Source organism: Branchiostoma lanceolatum, chromosome 16 (genome assembly GCF_035083965.1).
Source record: "Branchiostoma lanceolatum isolate klBraLanc5 chromosome 16, klBraLanc5.hap2, whole genome shotgun sequence".
NCBI lineage: Eukaryota > Metazoa > Chordata > Leptocardii > Amphioxiformes > Branchiostomatidae > Branchiostoma > Branchiostoma lanceolatum.
In genome coordinates this window covers 215,137-242,610 of record NC_089737.1, presented here as the reverse complement: position 1 = coordinate 242,610, position 27,474 = coordinate 215,137, and the positions used below count along the sequence as shown (strand labels likewise).

Genomic DNA, 27,474 nt, shown 5'->3' with positions numbered 1-27,474 from the left:
TGGACGTCTCTTGTGACATGATCAGACAATGTTGGGTTTGGAGAATCCTTACTAGCGTTCTCCTTGGTGATTTGTGGTGAGTCGAAAGTGGGAGATCGGCTAAAAGGGCTGATAAGACTGTCACCAACCTTTCTTAATAGCCAGTTCTTCCGCTTTGGTGTACCAACTGGGGCTTTGATAAGAGTTTCATCAGAGTTTATGCTGGATAAAGACACGGAATCTTTGAAGTCGGTATACGTAGGCGTCTTACCTTTCAACAACTCTACGGATGAATTTCCGGTGGCGGTATCTTGCTATCCGGTAGCGTCGGTCCGGCTTAGGTCGTCCCTCTGTTCTCGGCTTGGGTCGCCATCTTGTTTTCTTGTTTCCCAAGTTTCATCCACCTTCTTTTTTAAATCAGGAAATATTTTTTCAGACCACCACAGGAACGATGATCCCTGGATGAGAATCGTGCCTTTTTTCAAGAAGTGAATAGAGAGCACGCACGTTTCTTGTGGTTTTCCGTCCGTTGTTTCCTTGTTGGTGATGATTAGAACATCCGCATTTTTCTCCTGCCTCCATTCTACCGACTGTCCATTCTGCCTCCCATATTGCTCGTTGTATTTGATCTTGCAGATTTCGATCCAGATTTGATCCCTGTCGTATCACAGGGGCTCGTCTTTCTTTGGTCGTCGAAATCCACATGTATAGTCTCGTTGGCCGGGAGTTTCGACGCCGCGGTGTTCCACCATTTCGTCGTTTTCCCTCTAGTCGACGCTCTCGTGTTTCTTCCAGCCATTTTGATGTTCTAAACGATCCTCTTGGTTCTCTGATGGATTCGGCACTCAAAATATTATGATATATATGCGATACGCAGCGCTATGAATTGCTCTAGATCATTCTATGCACGGAGGTCCTGTGACAGGCGTCCGAACAGGGCGGCCATCTTGTTATATTGGCGTTCATTTGTCAGGCCTGCTGGCCACTGATTGTCAGATGTGATATTGGACTCTTATTCACTTGATGCTAGAACTGTCATCTGTAACCATACCATGGAGCTAATAAAAACCCATCCGTGACGTGACGTGCGCACGACTATCCTATAACATGTCTGTCCAGTTTGTGAATACTAGTAGACAGGAAACTTAGTTCTCTTCGGAGTTTACGGAGAAGATAAGCAGAATCGTACCTGTACATGTTGGATCACTGTTACTCCAGGTCCCGCCAGCCTGGCAGGTAGTTGTAGCAGAACCAACCAGTTCGTATCCCGTGTCACATGTGAATGTGACCTCGTCTCCGAAGGAGCTCCCGCCGCTCACACCACCGTTTGTAGGAGCGGTACGTGGGGAGCACTGTCCGGCTGTAGACAGGAACAACATACTTAGCTGTAGAGTGGTGTTAATTCTGACATTTGCGAACATATTTGATATCTACCGGTCAAGCTAAACAAGCATTATTCATCGGGGCAAATGAGTCAGATGGATGCTAACTGTAATTATCATATCTCTGTAAGAAGGATGTACTGGGTTTAAAGAGGTCAGCATTGATCAGCAAATGGCTTACATGCTGTTGCAGGTTGTAAAGGACACCAAACGCTGAATTTCAAAACAGTTCCTTTATTTATATTTCACCCATTCCACAGGTATTTTAAAATATATATTTTCCTCTCATATTTCTCCTGCTCCCCCTTCTTCCTCTTCTTCAAGCGAATCTTCACAGTAAACCTTCACCGTTTTTCTTGACCGCGGGGCTTGAATATCCGATCGAACAGGCACACAAATGCACACAAATACAACTCCACACACAGACACACACAAACACAAACACACACACACACACACACACACACACCTATGCTTTTCATAGAGGCATCTATCATGCCTCGATGAGAAAGTTGAACCTCTTTCAAAGAAGGATAACATTGTTCAGCCATCATACAGCTGTATCATCAAAAGATCTTTCATGCATATAAACCAACCCATCTTGATAATTAATTTCCTATGTACATCATTGTATTTAAATTTGGTCTTAAGATTTAAAAAAGTTTCCCTATTTTTAACATTGATTGTTGGCGGAATCGTACCTGTACATGTTGGATCGCTGTTACTCCAGGTCCCGCCAGCCTGGCAGGTAGTTGTAGCAGAACCAGTCAGGTCGTATCCTGAGTTGCATGTGAATGTGACCTCGTCTCCGAAGGAGCTCCCGCCGCTCACACCACCGTTTGTAGGAGCGGTACGTGGGGAGCATTGTACGGCTGTACACAGTTACAAAAATGTTAATAGCTGTAGGGTGTTGTTGTTTCAAAAATTTGCGCACATGCTACATATATACTGGTCAATAAGCTAGTATATTTACAATGACAATGGCAATGACAATGAAGTTTATTGCATATTCATTTCCAACAGAGGGCTAAATGCATTACAATATCAGTAGAATACTAAGAAAACTATTCTATGCTTAACTGTGATTTACACAATTCTTCTCTCTTCTTGAAACATTTGTAGACAAATTCACAGAGTATTTTTTCATTACATCGTAATTGGCTGTTGACATTTGTATGAGCAAACATTTCCTTCTTTGTTTAATGTGCATATCTTCGGTCTAGCAATATGGCACTAACAATAGAATTGCGTATATATTTATAAAGAGAGAATTCTAGAACAAAGTGTTCTTCATTTTCTACATAGTTCTCATTACAAAATATAAATAGTCTATCACTAGGAGGTGTCCGGTTACATCTACCAGCTTCAATTTGTAGTAAGTGATCGCTAATCCTTAGCTTAGTCATGGTGCGGCGATTGTTAAAGTTTGTTTTATCAAGGTATTTCTCTCTTTCATATGTATGTTTAAAAGTTTTGTACGTTCTTAGCTTGTTACATTGGTTCTCTTTTCTGCCACTGGAGTTCAGTTCTATGTAAAAACTTTGAACATAGATATCTTTTAGTCTTTGTTTAACTTCGGACTGAGCGGTATTACTGTCCCTGTTAAGTAAAAGGTAGGCAAAGCCAGATTCATCAAGGATTCTACGAACAGAAGGGAGCCAACATGGCAACTTGCCTCGGTGCATGTCTTGTTGAACTAGAAAAGATTCAAACTGAAGACTGTTTGTGGGTACTTGTCTAACTAGCCTTTATAGTACGAGTAAAGTCTAATATATACTTCAATCCATAGTGGGTACCTGCCGAGTTCTGCCCTCGTTGCCAGGTGCTCGCATTCTTTCTTACGCCTAGGATTGATTTACAAAACTCAAGATGAACATGTTCAGTTGGGGACTTGCCCCACACTTCAGCACCATAAGTTAGAATTGGCACTACACAGGCATCAAATAGTTTGCAGCATAGAGGGATTGAGGGGTTGCTGTCCCCCAGTGTTGTTTTTAATGCTGAACAAAGCCCTTAATGCTTTCTTTTGTCATGTTTTTATCGCTGTTGTAAAGTTACAACCTGTTGTAAATACCACTCCCAGATAGCAAAACGAGGAAACTATCTCTATGTCTTTGTTGAGTAGATTGAATTTTAGAGTTGAAAACATATGTTCCTTTTTAATGAATACAATTATTTTTGTTTTGGTAAGATTTACCGATAATATCCAGTTGTAACAGTAAATGCTTAGAGTATTTATTGCATTTTGTAGACCATGTTTGCTTGTTGATAGCATGACAAAGTAATCAGCGTAAAATAGACTGGATACGTTTCATGTATTTAACAGGGGCGCATCAAAGTTTCGTTGATTGAGCTCATTACGTTTATTGTGTTAAACCGGTTCTATATATATTTGCATGTTAGCGGACTTAAACTCCACGTCTAGTCATATAACGAATACACACTGCCAGGCTACCCGAGCCGGAGCAGTCAACACAATCTTACCTGTACATGTAGGTGGACTGTTGCTCCATGTCGTATCAGCCTGACAGGTAGTTGTAGAAGAACCGCCCAGGTTGTATCCAGTGTCGCACGTGAATGTGACCTCGTCTCCGAAGGAGTTGCCACCGCTCACACCACCGTTTGTAGGAGCTGTCTGTGCATTACACTGTACAGCTAAAAACAAATACAAACAAATATGTCTCAAACCGATCGACATGGAACTGTCCCAAACAATCGTATCCGTACGTGTAGGTGGACTGTTGTTCCATGTCGTATCAGCCTGACAGGTAGTTATAGCAGAACCAGCCAGGTTGTATCCTGTGTCGTACGCGAAGGTAAGCTCGTCTCCAAATGAGATAGAGCCACTCACACCACCGTTAGCAGGAGCGGGAAGTGGGGAGCACTGTGCGGCTGCATACGGATTTGACAATGTGCCCATCTTGATGGTCATTATGATATTTGCGCACATGATACGTCTCAACTAATCCAATCCAATCGAAACGAACATCAATTATTAATATGCAAATAACGTGATAGAACAAACCCATAACAAGGGGTCGAAGACCTCATCCCTCCATTCTATAGTTTAAGAAATTATGACCAATTGAATTAAACTCTTATCATGAACTATACCCAAATTATAGAATTTTCTCATCAAAAATGTAAATTGAGAAATATTTTCTCATATTTCACGTTATTAGGCACATTTTTGTCGAAGCACATCGACTACATATGAATATATTTGTTTATCTATTCATTTATTTTCTTGAAAGTATTGAACAAAAACACTTATTCAGTTCTAAAATAAACTGTATAGAGAATGGAATTATGCCACTTTTATGTAGAATCACTAGCTATCGGCTACACAGTTTTATAGAAAATTACACAATCACGACCATACGTATTCATAAGAGACCATGACCTTAGTCTTCCAAATACCCACTTACCAATCTCACACCAGCAAAATCCAATCAGATGTTTTAAGTTATGCGGACCTCAAATATCCCATCGGAAACACAAACGCGCAGAGACAGAGGCACAGGCACACCGACAAACACGAGAACAAACAAACACACACACACACACGTACACACACACACACACACACACACACACACACACACACAGACACACACGTACACACAAATACTAACACATTCACATATATACACGCCGTATACACACACACACACACACACACACACACACACACACACACACACACACGTACACACACATACTCACACATTCACATATATACACGCCGTACACACACACACACGGAAACACATACACACAGTCACATATATACACGCCGTATACACACACACACATACAAATAGACACACACACATACACACACACACACACACACACACACAGACACACACACAAAGACACACACACACTCTCACCAAATATGAATACATTATTTTTGGAAGTTATCATCATGCATTTGTGAAAAATGTGTACCTCATTTAACCCTCAAACCACCGTATGGGGTCAAAACTGACCCCAGGCGTATATCAACATTTGCAATTTTGACATATCGAGTCGAAAACAAAATTCCTCCTATGAGTTTGTTTGTATATATGTCTTATAACTTCTCATACCTTTTTACCGAGACTGACTCATTGTTGATTAAGTTTTCCTAGAAAGTTTACGCGTGGTCCAGTGGGGTCAAAACTGAATCATGTATGCCAAGGGTTATTATGATCATAGTAACAAAATATGATTTTGTAGAAACGTGAAAGAACAACATTTTTTAATGAACGTAAAGATTTATGACGTTGTGACGTATTATGACGTCATTTAAGTGATTTTATTGGCGAAAACCGCCGAATTCGATATTTCCATATACAACATGTAACAGGTAATAGGTACACGATAAAACTTTAATAGAAATTATGTATAACAAATTATAATGTATCCAAGGACGTTATTTGTCGATGGCAACAAAAACGACGTCGAGATGACGTCATTAAATTACATTCATATTTACAAAATGTAGCTACCACTAGTGAAATCCACCATCTTGGTTCGGCCAACTTGAATTTTTCTAAATGGATTTTTCATCATATAACCTAATCGCACAATTAAATCGGACTGAAACGTTTATATTAAGATTGTTTCTGTTTCAATAAACATCTCAATGATGAAATTTGAGGTTGAAATAGCCTGTTATAGCTTATCTAATTATATCGTCCGTCATCTTAGATTTGGACCGATGACGTAATCATATTTGCATAAATTATGAATATTAGATCATACAAGTTATAGTGAATTACATTTGATGGTATTGATATGAGAAAATAAGTGCAGTTTAAAAAACACGACTAAAATCACATTGTTAAATCCAACATAAGGGACTTTTTCCAAATTGCTCTCAAAAACCGGTTGCCATAGCAACATGAAAAATTTATTAGTTATATAATTCATATCAAATTTTTTGCCAACGAGATTTTAGAAAAGGTGACCAAGTTTGGTCGTTCTAGCGTAAGTCATTCAAATGCTAGATGACATCAACTGTAGGCGCTGGCCTCAAAAGAGCCCCCTTGTCTGAATAGCGTTAGTTGCTCGACGATGATGCTCCCTCTATTTGCATAAATTATGATAATAAGCAGAAATTATTCACACCTCATCATGTCAAACTGCCCCTTACAGTTTATTGGGACTTTATATATATTCAAATCACAAAAACTAAAAACTGTATTTGAAGAAGACATTGTGGGGTCAGTTTTGACCACATACGGTAAGATTAGTCGTTAAAAAGCTACGGTGGTTTGAGGGTTAAATTTAAGTGAAGCACGATGTTCAAATTTTGGCTTGATACTTATAGACTTCTGCGTGTTTTTGTCTCTTAATGTCGGTTGACCCCGCTTAACGTGCCGACATCCAGAAGCCAAACAGACTATTTTCGGCCTTGTAGATAAGCAGAATCGTACCTGTACATGTTGGATCGCTGCTACTCCAGGTCCCGCCAGCCTGACAGGTAGTTGTAGCAGAACCAGCCAGGTCGTATCCTGAGTCGCACGTGAAGGTGACCTCGTCTCCGAAGGAGCTCCCGCCGCTCACACCACCGTTTGTAGGAGCGGTACGTGGAGAGCACTGCACAGCTGTGTATAGGTACAACATTGTTTATAGGTTCAGGGAGTTGTGGTTTCAAACATTTGGGTAAGTCCGATATTTATGTTGGCAGTATGTTTAATTTCTACTGGTGCGATCTATAATCATTACTCACAAGAGTTAATGAGATAGTAGGTTGCAAACTGTTACTGTCATATCTCTGCAAAAGAATGTACTCATTTGAAAGTGGCCAGCATTAAACAGAAAATGGTATGTAACCGGTTTAAAAGTAGAACAAACATTGGATCTTAATATGGTTTATTTAATTCCAATGGGGTTTCTTCCTGACCACCACAACCGTCTTCCATTTTCTCACTATTCAAAACGTCTCTTTTCGTACATATCTATTCCTATCTCTTTTGCCCTCTGCCATTCCTCAAAGTATAGTGGGGGGACTACTTTAATATGTGACAAGGAATTTATTTTGAACTTAGCGATATTCCAAATGACCTTGCAGAATCATATTCCAAGTTCCGACCAGGCAAGAAACTAACTTCAAACATGTTTAGAAATAGTAATTATGTCATACAAATGTGTTCCTTTTGATGGACTGAATGACTGCAATATGGAATCTATAATTTTAATACAATATATATTTTCATGTCAAACTGAATCGATATACCTCTGCATGTTGCGGGCGTCCACGTCTAGTCATGTATCGATTACAAACTGCCATGCTAACCAACTTTGAGCACTCAGCACAATCTTACCTGTACATGTAGGTGGACTGTTGCTCCATGTCGTATCAGCCTGACAGGTAGTTGTAGCAGAACCGCCCAGGTTGTACCCCGTGTCGCACGTGAATGTGACCTCGTCTCCGTAGGAGTTGCCTCCGCTCACACCGCCGTTTGTAGGAGCTGTCAGTACATCACACTGTACAGCTATAAAACATTTAAAAAAAGTCCCAACAGATTGACATGTAACTGTCTTAAACAATCTTACCTGTACATGCAGTTGGACCGTTCATGCAATATATACCGGTTTTGATGGCCATTTTTCTATATTCGCCCATGATACAATTCTGCTAATGCAATCAGAATGAACATTATCAATACATGCAAATTAGGTAACGAAAACGAAAACCGTAACAATATTTGAAAAACCTAATACCTCAATTGTATATTTGTTTAATTCCAATGACTTATATTAAAATTTCTATTAAAGAAAATCTCCTTACCACTAAATGTGAACTAATCCTTAATTTATATTGATTTTACATCGGGTAAATCTTTATCGTAGCTCACTAAATACCATGGAAATTCGCTGTTCAGTTATTTTCATTTATAAGATTTATCTAAAACACCTGTTCAGATCTAGAGTATGCTGATAGGAAACCAAATACTAGTCAACCGTTATGATATCGTACATGTTAGTTTTTTTATTCCAAAAAATTATCAAAGCAAATCGCACCAACAAGAGGCCAATACGAGACCTTTTTCTTTCCAATACCTATTCACCTACCAAACAACCTCACAATCACAGCAGATTTTCAGAAGCTATGCTTACTTCAAATATCCCAGCGAAACGCAAAGGTAAAAATATTGGCACCTAGACAAACATTCATCCACGCACTTACACATACATACAAGAATATACCTTTGTATTTCGAGGAGGCGATTATCATACACCTATGAAAAAATGTTCTTAATGCATTTGAAGGAAGCGAGCTTGCCCGTTGACCAACCGTAAACTCCGATTATGATATATTGCAACTCGAGCAATTGAATTAATGATATACATAACACGACTATCACGACCTTTGAGAAGATGTTACAGTTATGAGGAAGTGCTCCTGAGCATACTAGATGCTTTGCTCTGCCATTTTATCTGTTTATAGGTCGTTTATGTTCTATTCCTATTGCACTATCTGTGTTGGAACTTTTTGTGCTTATGCTGTAGTCTTTCTCAGCTAAAGTCGATCTCATTGAACTGATCTCGTGGTTGATACAGCCGAAACTCTGAAGCACGTGTAATTTCCAGTATTCTCTACCAGTCTAACCAGGCTGTCAAATGAGGAGAGTGATTTGTAGTCTACTGACAAACCCGGTTCTCTTAGACTAGTACCTGGTAGTCATGAACTTAACACCTGCTTTTTACATCGTACCTTATCTGATATCAATCAACTCCTTGAACTTGGTGTCCGTCGGTCTATCTTCCTTCATTTTACTCATACCGACATCAGCGTGCCACACATGAATGAACTAGCGTACAACACCTGTGCTATTTTCTCCATTTTTGTCAAAGAAGGAAAATGTATATATCAACCTTACATCTAGTGACTCCCATTATATGTAAAATTCTGTACATTCTTAGGTATCTGAAGAAAAACACGGTTTTAGCCGAAATGATTTAATACTGGTGAGTGTAGGATTTGTGTGTTTTACTCTCGAACATACGTATACATTTCAGGTCTGGCATAAAAGCCTGAAAGCACAGCCGACCATTAAGACAGATCATTTGTCTGTAGACTACTTTGGACAGTTACTGTGCATTTTTTTCTGGTCTATGTTCTTCAAGCATAGCGCTAGAAGGGAAAAAACCAAGGTGGACGATAATGGGTTACTCTAGCACAATTCTTCATCATATGCCTCAGTAAAAATACATGCTCGCACGGCGTTAAATAGGCGGAGAAAAACTTACAGACCATGCATTTTCTTTTTAGAAGAGCTGATATTTCTGACCATGGGTTTAAAATTTGGCTCTGTCAGCGCGGTTTTAAAATAAATACGTTTTGAATAAATCGGACGTTAATTGGTCATGTTACGTTACATGTCGCTTTTTACATCGTACCTTATATTACATCTAGTGACTCCCATTATATGTAAAATTCTGTACATTTTTAGGAATCTGAAGAAAAACACGGTTTAGCAGAAATGATTTGATACTGGTGAGTGTAGGATTTGTGTGTCTTACTGTCGAACATACGTATACATTTTAGGTCTGGCATAAAAGCCTAACAGCACAACCGACCATTAAGACGGAACAGGTTCGAGTCAGAGCTTTAGAATCATGATGGGACATCCGTACTACTGTTCTGCCCTCCAGACGTGTAGTGTGACCCATTATGTGTCAGACGAAAAGACCAGGTGCACTGCCTAAAGTTTGCCGAATCCCTCCTCAAGCACATTGGCTACCAGGTGCGAGGCTCCCAGGAAGGTGCTAAGAGACTTTTACAATCTTATTCAGTTTTTTAAGTTGTAACGTAACATGACCTATTTACGTGCAGAACCTATTTACGTCCGGTTTGGCTCATGTCCACATGTCGCGGTGTATTATGCCAAAGCCTGTTCTCATGAGCAATAAAGAACGCCATAAGTATGATCCTTAGCCATCTCTGTCGATTATACAAAACAATGAAAAAGGTTTACGCCCAGCGAAATAACAGAATAAACTCCTGAACCAGTAAAACAAGTTGCACGGAAGCGTCACGCATATCGTATTTCATATGTAATTTTACACCGCGTACTACATCATGTTTTTTCTAACTTGCACGATAGCTAGTATCTTTTAAAAGTAGCTGACGTTAAACCTTTCTTTGATATTCAGATTGCCCATGGTGATTCGAGGTTTGAAACTCTTACCAGTTTTAGTAAGGTTCGATACAACCTAGCGACCCCCGCACCGGAGGTTGATTTTTGCACGGCAAAACGTAATGGCCATGCGTTTACCACGTGAACGCCACGTGCCGCGCATGTCGGGGAAATTCACAAATAAACGTTGTTTTCTTCCATCGCGTCAAGCAAGGGTCTATGTTCTTCAAGCATAGCGCTAGAAGGGAAAAAACCAAGGTGGACGATAATGGGTTACTCTAGCACAATTCTTCATCATATGCCTCAGTATAAATACATGCTCGCACGGCATTAAATAGGCGGAGAAAAACTTAAAGACCATGCATTTTCTTTTTAGAAGAGCTGATATTTCTGACCATGGGTTTAAAATTTGGCTATGTCAGCGCGGTTTTAAGATAAATACGTTTTGAATAAATCGACGTTAATTGGTCATGTTACGTTACATGTCGCTTCGCAAACAGCATTTTGCCTTACCGTGATAAGCTCCTGAACACATGGTCAAAAGGTAAATGTGAATAGCGCATTGATATTTAGCAGTCTTCTCAGGTGATCTTAGTATGTATTTAGTACACTGTAATTTAGCCCTAGGGCTATCATTATGTTAAGTTGAATGTGTTCTGTATCTAATAAAACTGCTCCTCTCATTAAACGTCAGGCTCCCCCAGAAACAGACCACGTAGGAGCAGCTATGATTTCATGCCCTTGATTAAAATAGAAAATGCCCCCAGCGACCGACTGTCATCCTTATTGCATAAGATTAGAAAATGTAAACCCAAGTCTCATCGCCAAACCAAGTCTCATAGTGAAAAAAACGACATATGATTAAACGGTGACGATCTGCCCCATCAACCTCTACTTGGAGAGTACTTGCATGTAACATATTTTGTTTCAGTTTAAAGCGTTTTTATCTGTGCTAATCGGCGGTTCCTCGCTTCACGTCCCTCACATCCAAACATTGCAAAGGCTGACGATGAGCAAAGTCTTACCTGTACATGTAGGTGGATTGTTGGTCCAGGTCGCATCCGCCTTACAGGTAGTTGTAGCAGAACCAGCCAGGTTGTATCCCGTGTCGCACGTGAAGGTGACCTCGTCTCCGTAAGAGTTGCCGCCGCTCACACCGCCGTTTGTAGGAGCTGTCTGTGCAACACACTGTACAGCTGTAAACAGATATGAAACATGTTTCCAGCTTATTGACACGGTAACCATGAACCCGACTTTGGTTACTATTCTAAACGCATTTCGCTTGAAGTTTCAAGTGTGTAGATGTTTTTCTAGCACTTTACTGCTAGCGTAAAATAGATGTAAAGCTTAAGACATACCTGAGCATCCAGTTCCAGTAGCGCGGCCATCTCCTGTGTACCCGGTGTTACAGGTACAGGTAGCGTCCTCGGCAGGAGGGGGTTTGTCTACACAGGTGGCCTGCGCGTCACACGGGTTAGCCAAGCAGGCGTCCGTGTCTACACGTTATGATGTCAAAAGATGATCATCACTGCCATTGATGCGATTATTTATGATTTTTTATCCATATGTGTTGCTTGGTTTGTCATTTGAGCTTATTCTGCATTATTATTGTTTGATCATTCTACCTTTTTTTACGACTTATATCAAACTTTCCTTTTTGTATATATTGTAGCTTCACTGTTATTCGTATTTTCATTTAAAGTATATCTGATACTTTGTTAAAGTTTATTTCGTTTTCATTGATTGAGATTTATAAATCATGGAATGATTTGTCCTGCTTCTTGTTTTGCTACCTACTACTGAATATCATGTTTAGTTTAAAACCCTTCTCGTAATTTTTACATGTCACTCTACAGCATTTTTCTTTTCTTCTTCTTTCATCCGTGTATTATGTTTCTCTGTGTATTGGTTTGTTTTTAATGTGATATCTGAATTATGTTATGTGAAATACAATTAAAACAAATGGAAATCAGAACAGAATGATAATCAACACCTTAATGTTATCTCGCCAAAAGCATTTTGAAAATGGCGACGAAAATGATACCTGTGCATCCATTCCCAGTCTTGTGTCCATCTCCAGAGTACCCAGTGGGGCAGGTACATGTAGCAGGCGGAGCAGGGTTGTCTGCACAGGTGGCCAGCGATACACACGGGTCATACAGGCAGGAATCTACAGAAAGAATGATGACATTTTGCATTTAAAAGATATCTAGGAGTGTTAGTTTCCTAAACGTGGATCATTTATACATGTCGAAAGCAATGGTAGACAATTCGAGTCCCCTTCACCAAGTTAAAGTAGCTTAATATCGGAGGCAGGCAAATTTGAGACTGGTCTCGAAAAAAACCAACCGATGCATAGGTTAAAGGTATTGTCTTCTTAAATATTTTCTCCAATCATCAACGAGATGCCATAAATAACGGGCTACATATATGTTGCTTATCCATCTAGCGTCTTTTTGATTAAGTTTCAAAATTCACTCTAGTCCATGTTATTTACGTGTCATCATCATCATGCGAGGATTTTATCACCCTCAAGGAGGTACCGCACCGCTCCCTGGCTGACTTTAGTTTCTAACAAAGATGAATATTAACATGCCTTTAGTAATACTTCTAGTAGTACATACCGTCCTGCAGGGCACAGAAGGCGTAACGGTCGTGGTACAACTGGCTGAAATCACAATACGTGGCACCGTCCACACCACAAGCATTGTTATCACCAATATCACCAAACATATACGCAAACACTCCATCAAATGGGGGGCAGTCTTGAGGACTTGTACCACAGAGAGCTAGGGATACGTCTCTCATAGGGCTCAGACACTGAGCCAGCCCAGTCTGGACACAGTTTTCTACTAAGGGGCACATGATGGGGTCGAACGGTCCTGGGCACGGTGTGAGGTAACCAGCTGCAACACATGTAGCCTTCACATTGGCATCTGTCATCGGCCCAGATGCCTGCACCTTGAAATAGTCGTGGCCTGAATACGTCGCTAGAAACGTTTCAGCTGAAAACAGAAAAAATTCAATTGCAGTACGTTAGTTGCATTCACACAGATAGTATCTGCATCTAGTTTATCTTACGTGCTGAATACTCTAAGAAACGTTGCAGCATTCCAAAGAGAGAGGGGGAAGGAACAGAAAGCTATAGAGAGAAAGGGGTGGTATTACACGACAATTGAAGTTATCCCTAGAATTCAAATAATTTTTAAAGATGAATATAGGCCCCTATAATGCAAAAGGCCGTCATGTGCCCCTGAGCAAATACATTATGTTTAGCCATACTCTTCCCCATGCAAAAAATGGAGATATGCATCTTTGTTTTGAAAATGGCAAAGAATGTAGAAAAATAATTCTGAAGTACTAGTTATATGCCACATCTTTTATAAACACTAGGGCAGCTGACCCAGAAATGCAAGATAACTTGATTAACTCAATTGGCAAATCAGGCGGTCGCATTTTGAAATGCCGTGCTCCCATTGGCTGTCACAAAAAACTCAATGAAATCACTTAAAAGGTCTACATCGAAAAAATGAAAAAAAAATCCTAGGGATATTTGCCCACACTACCTTTGTGCCAAATTTCAGGTTATTTGGTAAAAAGTGACAGAGATGAATCGATTTAAAGATTTGACAGCCAGAAGGAGGAGGAGAAGAAACATGGGTTGAAAACTACTAGGTATGGCTAAACATTAAAAAAAACAGATTAAAATGTGAATTCCTGTATGGCGCATAGATAGGTAATGGTACAGTGTATCAATCAAGAAACAAATGAACAAATATTTCCTTTTGGTACATAAGAAGGTTACAGATTTGATTTTGAAGCATGGCAACACAAAAATCGTGAACTTATACTAATACTTTTAAATTGTTGCCAACTAAATTCTAGGAAAAGTCACCTAGTTTGGTAATCCTAACACACGTCGTTCCGCAGCTATAGGACGTCAAAGTTGGCGGGGGTACTTTTAGCCCCCCCCCCCCCCCCCCCCGTCTAGAAAGGGGTTAAAAATGCTGATCGTGAGAGAGGCTTGGACATTGGAGGGCAGTACATTCCACAGGTAAATGGTTGAGGGTAAGAAGGATCTTTTTTATACTTTTAAGTTTTATAAACAATAGAGGTCAAAAATGTGGTTGGCGCGACAGTTGTATAGGACAGAATCACAAATACAAGGCGGACTACGATTTCGTAAATGCTAAGGTACTCGACGACCATTCATCATTTTCCAAACTTGGATCAACTTTTGCTTTTGCCCTCTGTCAGCCAGTGTATTCTGTCCAACCGCAGCTAAAACAGACTTGTGGTTAGTGCCTCTCATGGCTCCAGCACAAACCCGTGCCGTGGACATTTGAACAAACTTAAGTAGATAAGGATTTTATCGAGAAGGCTAAACCAAACGACATTAATATCATCAATGGACGAATCATACTTAGATACAACGTTTCTAAAGTTCCCCAAGGAACAACATATGATATCCCCTTCAGATAGTTGATACGTTTCATTACCTCGGTGGCCAAATTGAATGTAGACACATGGTATGACCAGGACAAATCACGTTTCAGGTGTTATCCGAATTGTTTGTGACGGACCTCTTCCCCAACTCCATTAAACACCGGCAATTTTCGGTGTTGTAACGGCCTAGAGGATCCATCCATCCGTGCTTTTATGACCATCATTAATTATTCACTAACCTGAGCAAAGCCCACACAAGGGATATGCTAGCTGCAGACCCTACCGATGAACATTTTCGATGTCTTTTCTTCAATACCTTACCTGCATCACGCTTGATCAGGAGCTTACATGGTTTGCTACCAGCTTACAGTAAGGATCGCACAAGGTATAGATTTGCAGGTGCCGAATACGTGATCTAAAAGTCTTTGTAGCCGCAAAAAGCCGACAAATTTGCAACATTTGAAGATTAACATAAAATAGATTTCATATATCGAGGGAACGATGTGGGATATCGGTATATCAGTTTTTTTTCTTTCTTACGTCTATGACGGGATAAAATGTTGAAAGCAAACTTGTTTACGTTGATGAAGATTAGACATCTAGGTAATAAGATACGCCAAAAAAGCAGTTACTCAAACAACTGGATATGATTTTGGAAATGGTCAGACGTTTCAAGTAGCATCCACTACTTTTCGTCAGTGACTGTGAGCAAGATCAGTCGAACAGCAGGTTTATTACCACGAACTATGAATTGATATGCAAATAAAGGGAAGACAAACTTGTTTAGTCTTACATTTATATTTTTTAGTTCGGAATGCCTAAGGAAATATGGAGGCATGTCAATTGCGCAGTCGTCTGTTGCATTGTTGTTAGGTAGACCCGATTGTTCCAACCACACCCAGAGTCGTAAAAACTTTTATGTAGAAATGAAATTAATGGAGGGAACAAGGACGGCAACAGGTTACTTTGGTTTTCTCCTTTACGACTTTAGCTGGTGTTAATGCCGACCTCGACCTTAAAGGGCCCAGGTCGTTGTTCGTTTGGTTACAGCAAGGACATTATATATAAAGTCATTGGTTGTAGACGTTTTCCCCTGTACAAAAGGCCACTTGCGACGGCTTTGTAGTGAAACATTTTATAACCTCCTTTGCTTCTTGTGTTTAGTAGCTATGCGGCTTAAATAAACGTGTTTAGTTTTAGTGGTATCACTATGTGTTGTTTTTGATGTTGCCAAAAATCTTTCTATTCAGGATTAACAGCTACATTTGTACTCCATTCGGCCTGTACTGTTTCTTCTCTCAAGTCTATGGGAGGGGGTGGGGATCCTACCAATTGCTGGTTTGATGGTATAGTTGTCAGGGCTAGCTGCAATATGGAATATTCTAATATTTTAGGCTCCAAACAGGCGATTAGGGTAGCTCAGAATAAAGCATTGGTTTCATTCCTATACAATGTGGTTAGGAATGACACATCTGTTATGCCGAATATCATCATACAGCGTAGTAACGTAGGATTACCAGCTATCGTGTGAATAGTTGTCTCACGCCGTTTGTATGTGTGTGTGTCTTTGTGTTTGTTTGTGTGTGTGTTTGTTTGTGTGTGTGTATGTGTGTGTGTTTGTGTGTGCGTGTGTGAGATCGAGAGTATGAGTGTGATAGAGAGTGTGTATGCATGTGTGTGTGTGTGTGTGTGTGTGTGTATGTGTATGTGTGTGTGTATGTGTTTGTGTTTAGCACCAAGAACATGTTACTTGTGAGGTGCCTATTTTCAACCTTATCTTGGATGAATGATCGATATTTGGAAAGTGATAAACTCGTACTGAGCTAGTTTTGTCGTAAATAAAACTTTTTTGACGTAGCAATTTTGCTAATTGACCAAGGCCATACCAATGTTTCCAAGCTGCGAAAATCACGCGTTGTCATGTTTATAAAATTTTATTCTGCACAACATCTTATCCAAATATTATACATATGGCATTTAAAACAGTAAACCGAATACAACCAATGGAATTTATGAAAATTTGCTTTATTTCGATAAAATCCAAGTTCACGCTAGGGCAATATTAAGGCAAAAAATCATGATACTGCCTTACAAACTGTACTCTCAATTATGTTTTAATGTCTGACAATTAGGTTCACCTATCTGCGGTACATTTTAGATCATTTTGATAATATATACATACTATAAACACAAGGCAGCATGATTTTACTGAAAGAGCTAGCCCCTTGATGACAGTGCAATATGATTCCTGAACACTGATAATCATTGCGATCAGTGTATTGTGATCAGTGTGGGGCAGCAAAATATATTAAGACCAAAGCATGTCCAGGCAAAAGCAACCCGAAAAAGGAGTTTCTACTAGTATACTGCATGCAGTACCACAAAATCACCTGAACCCATACAGATGGTCTTAAGATATGCTGACCTTAAATATCAGGAAACGCATACACACACACACACACACACACACACACACACACACACACACACACACACAAACACAAACACACACAAACACACAAACACACAAACACAAACACACACACAAACACACACACACACACACATAAATTCATACATACATAAATAAAGGGAGAGAGAGAGAGAGAGAGAGAGAGAGAGAGAGAGAGAGAGAGAGAGAGAGAGAGAGAGAGAGATACAATAAAACATACCTCCATTTTTCATACAGGTAGATACACTCTATCGCCTATGCTATGTAGTATTAACACGTAGAGGCAGCCAAAGAAAAATGTTTTTGTTTTCGTTGTCATATTTTGTTCATGTTAACGGCCGAAGAAATGAATAGAAAATGGTGGACGGGTCTTTTTTGGAGTCTTTGGCGGAGGTCAGGAGATTGGGGATGAAGAAATGGGAGAAATAAGGCGGACGGTGTTTGTGAATTATGGACGGTGGATACACAGAACGCTGACTGTACTCCTTGTCTCAAAATGGTTGTGTTAGATAATTAAACTGAGAGGTCTTCGATGGTTCTCTAACATAAATCTAATAAAAACTGAATCGAAAAGCATTGTCTCTTAATAACTTTTTAAGAATTTCTGCTCTACCTGCACCACGTACCTTTTGAAATGACAATACCATCAGTGTTCAGAGTTGTAACGGCCGAGACCAACAGGCGTCGGCCAATAGACTCACTTTGAGTAACTTTATGAATGTCGTTGGTTATTAAGACTGAGAGTCTACTTTCATGTAGCACTGTCTGAAGAGGCGAACTGATTAAAACCATGACAGAATTATCAGAAATGGAAAAAAAGAGAAGAAGCCTATGATCACATCCTCACGGTAATATATTTCAAAATTAACTATCAACAAGGGCAGCAGTCCAAATAATATTCAAAGTTAACTACATCCATAAGCTCCTACTCAATAAAAGCTCTACAAGGTTTTGGTTCCTGTTCTTATGCTTGCCAACAGCTGGATACAAGCCACAATTAAAACAATGTCTGTGCAGTGACCATCTAAATTTGCAAATCGTTAGGAAATGCCTATGTTGTAAAACTATGTTGATTGAACTTACCTGAAGTTTGAGCCACCAACTGGAGTAAAGTCAAGACAAAGAATATGCTGCCAAACATATTGGCGAACATTTTCGATGTACTTTTCTAAAAAGAAAATTCGACCTGAACCACGTTTGCAGAGCAGGTTACAATGTTTCTAACCAGCTCAACAAGTGACCCTATTCAGTAAAGAATCGCACCAAGTCCACCACTCAGTGCGCAAGCGTCAAGTGACCACGTGACCTGGAATCCTTTGTAGATTTGAAGACCAACATATTCACAACCAAATATTATTGAACGAGAGACAAAAATAGATTTCATGTGAAAAGGGACTCACGTCTTTTTGTCGGTATAGCATCTACCGATTTTACTATATACATTCTCTACTTTGATATAGTTTGACATTTTAGTCTGATATTTCTTTTTAAAAATATAGAGGAATATTAACGGCATAGTCATAAATGCGTTGTCATGGTCCTGTCTTCTGTTCATCTTTGTGTTGTTGGCAACAGTATATTCGATGTTTCAACCACACCCAGAGTCGTAAAAAACCTTTATGTAGAAATGGAATTAATGGGGTGAACATAAGTACGCCAGCATGTCGCTATGGTTTTCTTCTTTACGACTATAGCTGGTGTTCATGCCAACCTCGACCTTAAAGGCGCCGAGTTTAGGTGGTTGTTTTTTGGTTACAGCAAGGACATTTTTATAAAGCCCTTGGTTGTAGAGTTTTCCATCCTGCAATATATCACATGTGGTGGCCCTGTAGTGAAATGATACATTTACAATACCATTCATGTTTTGCTTTTTTTTTAAATTCTTTTTTTTAAGTCGCAATAAAAATGATTCTATTCAGGATAAGCAAGTCCCCCCCCCCTCAGACCCTTCTGTTTCTTCTTTCAAGTCTTTTGCTGAGGGGTAGATCCTGGCAATTCAGAATGCAATAGTACAGTTGTCAATACTGAAAAAGGGAATTCTATGATATTTTTGGCTTAAAAATGCAATACGGGCAGCTTCAAATAACACTTTTTTCATGCCCATTCAATGTGGTTAGGAATGAAGCGTTTGTTATGCCGGATATCACCCAGCCGGCACGCCATGCCAAGAATTCTCCGCAGTTTTCTTTACCTTCCGCGCAAGAACTCCGGGCGTCAACACCCCTTACAAGAAAGCTTGTTGTGGGAGTATATAACCGTGTATCTTATTGATCTGAAGTTAATTACAATCAGCTTTATTTTGTACTCTTAAAGGTTTCTTAACCGATAGTTTATTACTTTCTTCTCAACAAGACGACCGGAAATTAGGTGATGTTTGTGTATTTTTTTCTCTTATTTCTATCCAATTGTAGACTCCAAACTAACAGAAAATTTAGTTTGTGAAAAAGAGCAAACTTTCTAGTTTCTTGTGGTATATGGCTTGTAAAAGATTTCGAGGGCGTAATGCAGTTCCCCCAAAGTAGCACATGGTCATGTCATAATTTCAATTCCAGAATAGAACGCGTCCGGTTCGACATTTCTTGTAATTATCTACTATGGACGGATCCTCGTTCCACAAATCTTAAATTTATGACAAGACTTATGTCTAAGGGGGTCCCCCGTTTGTGAATTCCGGGTTTTAAGTAAATATACCAACCCGAGGTCGCAAAAATCTAATTTCTGATTACTAGCATACCGAACCGCGCGGCTTTTTAAGACAGTTGTACGTTCCATGACCCCTGGGCGTCGGGACTACTTACAACAAAGCTTGTTGCTTTAGCTTACAACTATGCATATTCAATATTTCATCGCATCTATAATTTTCAAGTTTTCTATTTTACTGCTATAGAGTTTTTGAACCGATTTCTTACCTGTACCCTTCTGATGGTATGACCTGAAATTAGTTGATTTTAGAGCAAATCCCCCTCGAGTTTTTACACTATTTTCGATTTTAAAACAAAAATAAATGTACTGCGTAGTATAAAACAAAGTCTGTACTTTTAGGTGATATATAATTCATTATCATTTTCGAGTGCGAAATGGGATTTCTGCTAAATCGCGCGAGGCCACTTTATCATAGGCGTCGTTTTGATTCGAAAAAAGAACGCGTCGGCGACGGCACCTATGCCTGTTCAACAGAGTGAACGCCAAGCCCACACCGCTATGTTTATCTACCAGTAACCTTAAAAACAAAGATACCCTTTGCCAATTCTGTCCGTCTTCACGCATTTACTTGCCGTAGGCTTCCTTTGACAATACTGGAGAGGCACTTCCGTACCGCCACTTTTGACAAAAGTCGACTGCACTCAAATCAACTACACAACGCCTTGCAACATTTTGGTGTAAAACAATCGAGAAGGTGGCCTCAGTAGACATGGAATTACAAATCCTTTCAGATTTCAAACCTTGAAAATTTTCAGATGAGTTTTACTAGAAGATTAAACGATTCTGACGTACTGGTCTCTGAAGATAAACTCGAGGGCGTAATGCAATTCTCCCGTAAAAAATGTAGCTCAGTACGGCACTGCAATATTGATAATCTCACTATATAACGGATATGAGCACGAACCTCACTAGAATCGTTGTGAAATTCCTTAAAATGGATGAAATCAAGACTACATGGTATTCCCGTCTGGTACACATAACGCAACATTCATAATAAGGCCTCACGTAGCTGTCGAAGTCGGTTGAAATTTCGTCCTGCTGCCGTGCAAAGGGGGGTTCCTTAGCAGCGCGTTGCTAAGGACCGCGGAACATAGAAAACCTGTTCGATTCGTGTTCTGTTAAGCGCATCGCGTGCCAGCTGTCACCCTACATTTTAGTGATTAAGGGGTACGTGCGCCTTGTGCGTGCGCGCGCGTGAGAGAGAGAGAGAGAGATAGTGTGTATGTGTATGTATGTATGTATGCATGTGTGTGCGTGTGAGAGCGATATAGTGTGTATGACTTGTGTATGTATGTATGTATGTGTGTGTGTGTGGGGGGGGGGTATGTGTGTGTATGTGTTTGTGTATGTATGCTTTTTTGTGTGTGTGTTTGAGTGTGTGTGTGTGTGTGTGTGTGAGAGAGAGAGAGAGAGTGTGTATGTGTGTGTGTGTGTGTGTGAGTGTGTGTGTGTGTGTGTGTGTGTGTGTGTGTGTGTGTGTGTGTGTGTGTGTGTTGAATGTGTGTCTGTGTGTTGGAATAGTGCATCAAGAACATGCCGCACACCAGATGGCCAACATTTAGTACCCGAATTGTCTAATTCTAATTGACCTAAGAGTGCCTGGAGACTCTTAGCCGGCACATTTATGTCAATTCTTATTAGATATTTGATGACGTTTAGGGAGGCCTCAAAGTGTAAGGGCTGCCTCCCTAATTCTTCCAGTGCAGTACGGTTACAAGCTGTTTGGGGACATATAGGAGGGATTGTTAAAGTTTGCAAACATTTTAGATGAGCGGATTCGACGGAACAAGATTTCGATTAATGACCACCAACTTTCTGATCCATAAAGCACCATAGGTTTAACGCAGGAGTCGAATAACTTGTTGTTCAACAGCCAAAGGGGCATCCGCTTTGTCAATGCATTGGCTAACTCGAAACAAAGCTTTCAATCCCCTTGCTGTGCAAATTTTGAAGCTTTGTAACTAATGAATAAGTTGAACAAGTGACTTTTGAAAAGAAATTGGATACTAGTTTTGACTGTTCTTCATGAAAGGGCACTTTTGCATGGAATTGTTGCAATGTTGGCATAGCCAAAGACGAAAAACATTGACTTTTGAAATAATGGGGGAGGAGACTGCATAAGAGAAAACTTTGAATGGCAAATTGAATTAGGAATAGTAAGAGTAAGGAAAGAATCGATACGACTTTTTTTTACCGTCGCCATGTGTTACCGGACTTTGTAAATGGTAGTCGAATCAGTGAAGCGTCAAATGTCCTGAACCCTATAATCTGTAATTGTAAAGCCAGTAAAGTCAACCTTCAGGGTAACATTCCAGCTTAGCAGACAGCAGCTGGTTGTAATGCACGAAACCACATGACTCGCCTAACATGAAACATTCTAACTGAGTTGTTTGACAAGGATGTCCTTATTGTATTTAGTGGCAACGATCTCCATTCTACTCCACAATCGCTCTAAGGAAAAACGAATGTTTAATAATGTCCACTATAGTTTGCACTAAAGGTATTACCTTTATTCCCTACAGTTTTGCCCCTTACTTATCTACCGAAAGATTATATATTGATTACAACCTGCATAATGCTGAATTAATTGTGTTCCCGCAAATATATATTGACAACCCAGAAATGTCATGTTTTGAAAACTACTGTTTTTGCTTGGGCTTCAAATAGATCCCCTCAGGCGTCCCTCTATTATTTCCACAGTATCTGTACCAACCCCTTGTGAAAAATAAGTAGAAAATTTATGAACAGAGTCACGGAAGGCATTTTTGGATCATTTAATGCTCAAATGGCATTTCTAAATATACGCCTCGGGTCCAAACGAACTTTGTTGGGATGTTGGAGGGTGAAGTAATTTTCGTGTCACGAATATGTCCTCAGTCCTTTTCAAGGTTTATTGAATAGTCCATAATTTCTTTACTGATAGCCGGGTCATCACCTTTCTATTGTTTTTCTCTCACTCCGGGCACAGCTGGCGCGGGGATAAAAATCCCCATCTTATCACCGGAGTCGGAAACAAGACAACATGACGTCATCTCGGAAGGGACAGTATAAAAGGATCCGTGAGTGAACAATACTCTTTAAATAGAGTTAAAGATATAGCAAGCCCTTCGCAAAAAATGTTATCAGAAACGCTTGAACTTTGTGAACTCAAGAGAAGTGAGAACGGTTACCAACAGCCAGGGTAAGTTTGGAGAAATTCTTTTTTCGTGTTTTATATGACATTATATAGAGAGGGATATGTATATAAGATACAGCGAGAGTTCAACTATTTATTCATCCATACAGGAACATGACAAACACGAGGAGTGGACGGACCGTGTGCAGACCAACATGCCGGTACTTTAGTATCGCCCTAATATTCCTGTTCATTGGGACCTTGGATCTGTATTATAACCAGGTACGTTATGCATGGTGTGTAGTTGCCATAGGATAGACTGCAATTTGCTAATACACGTTCTCATGCAAAATCACGTTATATGTAGGACAATTTGCAACATGTAATTGTATATCTTATCTCAGTGTCGCAAGAATGAAAAGACAATCTTCTACATGAAGTTTTTTTAGTAATTTGGCTCATCCATGTTGATCAACCTTAGGTAATTTCTCCAGTCTACTTTTAATTGGGTACCAGCAACGTTTTTTTTTTAAATGTTGTTGTTACAGGAAAGATCTTGGATCAGCAACTCAATGATGAAAGCACACAGATTTACTAAAAAAACTTTATACAACGTGCCCCAATTTATAAACCGATGGAATGATTCCATCAGTGCAGTTTCTAACCCTCAATCTGATACATCTGGGACTAAGGCAACCAACGGCTTATCGAAAATCCCGACTTTTAATGAGATATTAAATCAGTCATCAAAGCCAGTGCAGATGTCTAAAACAATAGAAATGCCACTAAAGCCTCTACGTTTAACAGAAATCAAGCGATCAACTAAAACATTAACATTGAAAAGCTTCCACGCATTTCCAAGAGTTTCATCCGTGAATAGACGGCGCATCTTTAGGCTTTCCAAAACGGTCCAATCACCATTTATTTCTTCGGTTTACGTAAAGAAACTGAAGTTTTATTTACATTCTACGTCTGAAAGACAGTTTACCGCAGGAGACATGTTGCAAGTTGGTTTCTGTGGAAGCAATAAACGCAATAAAACGGTTACCAATATTGGGGATTTTTACCGAGCGTCCATTATGTCAAAAGAGACTAAGTCTGGTGCAGTTGGCTTCATCACGGATCACCAGAACGGAACGTACACCGCGATGTTCCGACTGTTGTGGGAGGGGGAGGTTACCATCAGAATTCAACTAGTCCTCCCACGACAGGCTATCGATGTTATAGCAAGAATCAGCCACGAACGTCCTGTTGACCTCATCATGTTTCAGAAGCGCTATACTGTAGGGAAACGAGATGTAGACAAACAATGTAACATAGACCCGGTCATTTTCAAGAACAGTGCAGTTTGTAACTACTCGGACCCACATGCAGGCGTCTCGTGGTATTGCGAGAAACCCGCCAATATTTCCTGCAATACTCCAGGCTACCACTCTAAGCTTCGATACAGCAAAGAAAATCTTTTGAAGACTGGGGAAGAAAAACTATTTGGCAGGTAAGATGATACATGATATTGTAATTGTAGTTCTATAGCAAGAAAATATAAGCTAGCTCCTTAATATTTTACGTGGATGTGTTGATGATTTGATTAATTATAACCCAAAAATACTTGTACGGATCACTACCTGCATGGGTGTTCTTATTGATTGCTACAGGAAAATTTTGTTGATAATCCAAAAAACTTGCTGATTTGACTAATGAAGCTTTAAATACTTAACTTCTTTGCAAACAAAACGGCAACGGCAATTTATTAAAGCAAACTTATTGCTTGTAACCTCACGAATTCAGCTTTTTGTAAAATCAGTTGATAATATGTTAACCAAGACCTTATGTAAAAAATAATATTTTCATAACTGCATCTGTCTTAACGGATGTTGACCGGTTATTCGCCGTCGTATCCAGACAATGTAGAAGAAGGATGCCTGTGTTACATAATGATACATGAATGATGCATATTTTCAGTCACCATTTCTGCCAGCCAGTCCATTTCATTCGCAAAAAGACAAGCGAACCATGTATTTTGTATTGATTAGTGTTGTTCGTCTGTAGGGGCCTCTGAATTCTCTATCATCTTTGCTTAAAGTTTTGTGGTCTGATTCTAGGAGAATTACGGCACTGAAGATGCCCATTACTGGATATCCATCGGTGATTAATGTGAAGAAAGGTTAGTGAATATTATAAACTTATTGTCCAGTATTAAAAAAAAAAGATCAGCGGATTTATATCAATTCTTTTACTTGTAGAAAGGTGGAACATTTGACCTGTTGGGAGGACTCGGAGAAGATGGCAAGCTTATGTTTGCATTATGATCGAGGAGCTTTTGTAAAATACATCTTTAAGCACCTGATTTTTGCTATGATGATTATATGTCAGTATGACTTGTTAAAAATGGGTCCACGGAAAAGTTTGCATACGAATAAGTGCAACATTTAAAAAGGGTGTAAGAACGCTTATCGTGGCTAATTTCAAATTTGTTTATCACAGGGGGTGACCTCTTGGCCAATCGCAGGCGATGTGTCAGTGGACTCGCTATTCCGCCGATATCCGGTTTTTACCAGCAGGGCGTTTGGCACTCTCTTGTCTGCAAGAATAGACATTTCTCTCAGAAATCGGAGTGGCAGAAATGCCTTAAAGGGACAACTGTACATTTTTTCGGGGATTCTACTATAAGGCAGTGGTGGGAACATTTGGTGCGAATCTTGAATTTGACAGAAACACATACTCCGGAAACCATCCCCTCGACTGGTCCATTACTTGCCAGTGACTCTGTTCATAACGTAACGGTTAGATATCGAATCCATGGACCGCCGTATCGTTGTAATTGGACCCGCACGTTTCTTATCAAGTACGTCGCCAATGCAATTGATGAAATCAAAGGAGGACCGAACGATGTGGTGGGCATCACCATGTGGGCACATTTTACATCGTACCCTGTGGGGGTCTACAGGAAGAGAATGGAAGCCGTCCGTGCTGCAATAGAACGTTTACTACACAGGAGTCCGGAAACTCTTGTGGTCATCAAGTCGGCAAACACGCGAAAGGGAGATGTCATCATAGCCGGGGATTGGCACGCGTACAGGCTGGACCGGGTTATGCGGGAAGTGTTCCGTGGGATGAAAGTTGTTCTCATAGACGCTTGGGAAATGACAAATGCACAACACTGGCACGAGGATAATATCCACCCTGCCCAGGACATCATCGAACAGGAACTAGAGTTTCTTTGTTCGTTCATTTGTCCCTTGTGAACTCTGCAAGCCGCGTTTTTGGTAAATCTAACTTTTGTGCAGATAATCCATAACAATGTTAAAAGTGTTCCACTGAGGCTAAAAGTGGATCTTGCAATGACGTGGACTGACAGATGACGACCAATAATGTCCTATATAAGCGATCGCAATCAACACACAGATATCGACTGTAGGTTAATCAGTTCTATTTGAAACTCCGTTGGGGGATTACGCAGGGAATTATTGTGTGAGGAACTCGTCCACGTGTACACACGTTCCGGGGGATTTGTTACGAATCCTTGTGGCCTGGAAGAATTACAAATCGATAGAACAATTAACCTGCAAACTATGAGATCTCGATTTACCCAATCAAAAGCATTTTGGAAATCAATGAAACAAGCGAAAGTTGATTTTTCCTAGTGAGCTCTAATGACCCGGGACCCACTATGGAGATGCGGTCGATGCAGGCTCTTGTTGTAGAAAACGGTTCTTCTCATCTTCCAGACTGTTAGCTTGTTGTTGAGAACACTAGACTTAAGTATGTTTACAGTAGTTATTCAGCTTAACCGCGATATTTCTGTAGTACTAAGGGGTCATTTAACTTTGATACAACCGTATGCGGTCCGTCCTTCCATGAGTTTCTTTATATGCATGTATAACATCTTCTAACAGATCTTTTACCGAGACTTTCCCGTTGTTGTACACTTTATACTCTGAATCGTGTGCTGGTTCGGCAGGGTTCGAGAAACTTTGTAGTGTATATTACGTAATAGAAAAATCATATGCAATAAAAGGAATTGTGTATCATGGCTTTATATAGCAGCATGTTATTGTTGCGTAGGAAGTAAGGCACCGACTCAATGTAATGTTTTGGTGTAAAATGTGGTTCTAGTTACTTTGCTTAAATTATTACAATCAATACTGTTTGTTTATTTACTGACTGTCCCTGATAGATGAATGAAAATATACAAAGATATCTGTGAAAATATTTCAGCCAATAAGATAAAATAAATGAAGACACAATGACGCCCTCAAA

The 27,474-nt window shown here is 39.9% G+C and overlaps 2 protein-coding genes across 2 annotated transcripts; one reads left to right on the top strand and one right to left on the bottom strand.

The window, feature by feature from the left end:
- Positions 1–746: 746 nt before the first annotated feature.
- Positions 747–13,441, bottom strand: LOC136422126 (P-selectin-like). Its single transcript, XM_066409772.1, has 11 exons — positions 13,123–13,441; positions 12,543–12,668; positions 11,857–11,994; positions 11,524–11,694; positions 7,679–7,849; positions 6,788–6,958; positions 4,089–4,253; positions 3,846–4,016; positions 2,063–2,233; positions 1,169–1,339; positions 747–808 (listed from the first exon to the last, which is right to left on the bottom strand). Exons 1-11 carry the CDS (start codon positions 13,439–13,441, stop codon positions 747–749), a joined length of 1,836 nt encoding a protein of 611 aa, XP_066265869.1.
- A 9,411-nt stretch (positions 13,442–22,852) lies between these two features.
- On the top strand, positions 22,853–27,474 carry LOC136422241 (NXPE family member 3-like). Its single transcript, XM_066409886.1, has 4 exons — positions 22,853–23,158; positions 23,385–24,709; positions 25,317–25,378; positions 25,699–27,474. Exons 2-4 carry the CDS (start codon positions 23,748–23,750, stop codon positions 26,457–26,459), a joined length of 1,785 nt encoding a protein of 594 aa, XP_066265983.1. The 5' UTR covers positions 22,853–23,158; positions 23,385–23,747; the 3' UTR covers positions 26,460–27,474.

What these genes read in the sequence shown, in the direction of transcription:
- LOC136422126 (XM_066409772.1), bottom strand. Translation starts at nt 13,441, where the DNA reads ATGACAGATGCCAATGTGAAGGCTACATGTGTTGCAGCTGGTTACCTC. An exon ending in GACTGGGAATGGATGCACAG is followed by an intron (nt 11,995 to 12,542) that starts GTATCATTTTCG and finishes CATAACGTGTAG; the next exon opens with ACACGGACGCCTGCTTGGCT. An exon ending in CAGTCCACCTACATGTACAG is followed by an intron (nt 2,234 to 3,845) that starts GTAAGATTGTGT and finishes AACTGTGTACAG; the next exon opens with CCGTACAATGCTCCCCACGT.
- LOC136422241 (XM_066409886.1), top strand. Translation starts at nt 23,748, where the DNA reads ATGTTGTTGTTACAGGAAAGATCTTGGATCAGCAACTCAATGATGAAA. An exon ending in GAAGAAAAACTATTTGGCAG is followed by an intron (nt 24,710 to 25,316) that starts GTAAGATGATAC and finishes GTCTGATTCTAG; the next exon opens with GAGAATTACGGCACTGAAGA. An exon ending in GGTGATTAATGTGAAGAAAG is followed by an intron (nt 25,379 to 25,698) that starts GTTAGTGAATAT and finishes TGTTTATCACAG; the next exon opens with GGGGTGACCTCTTGGCCAAT.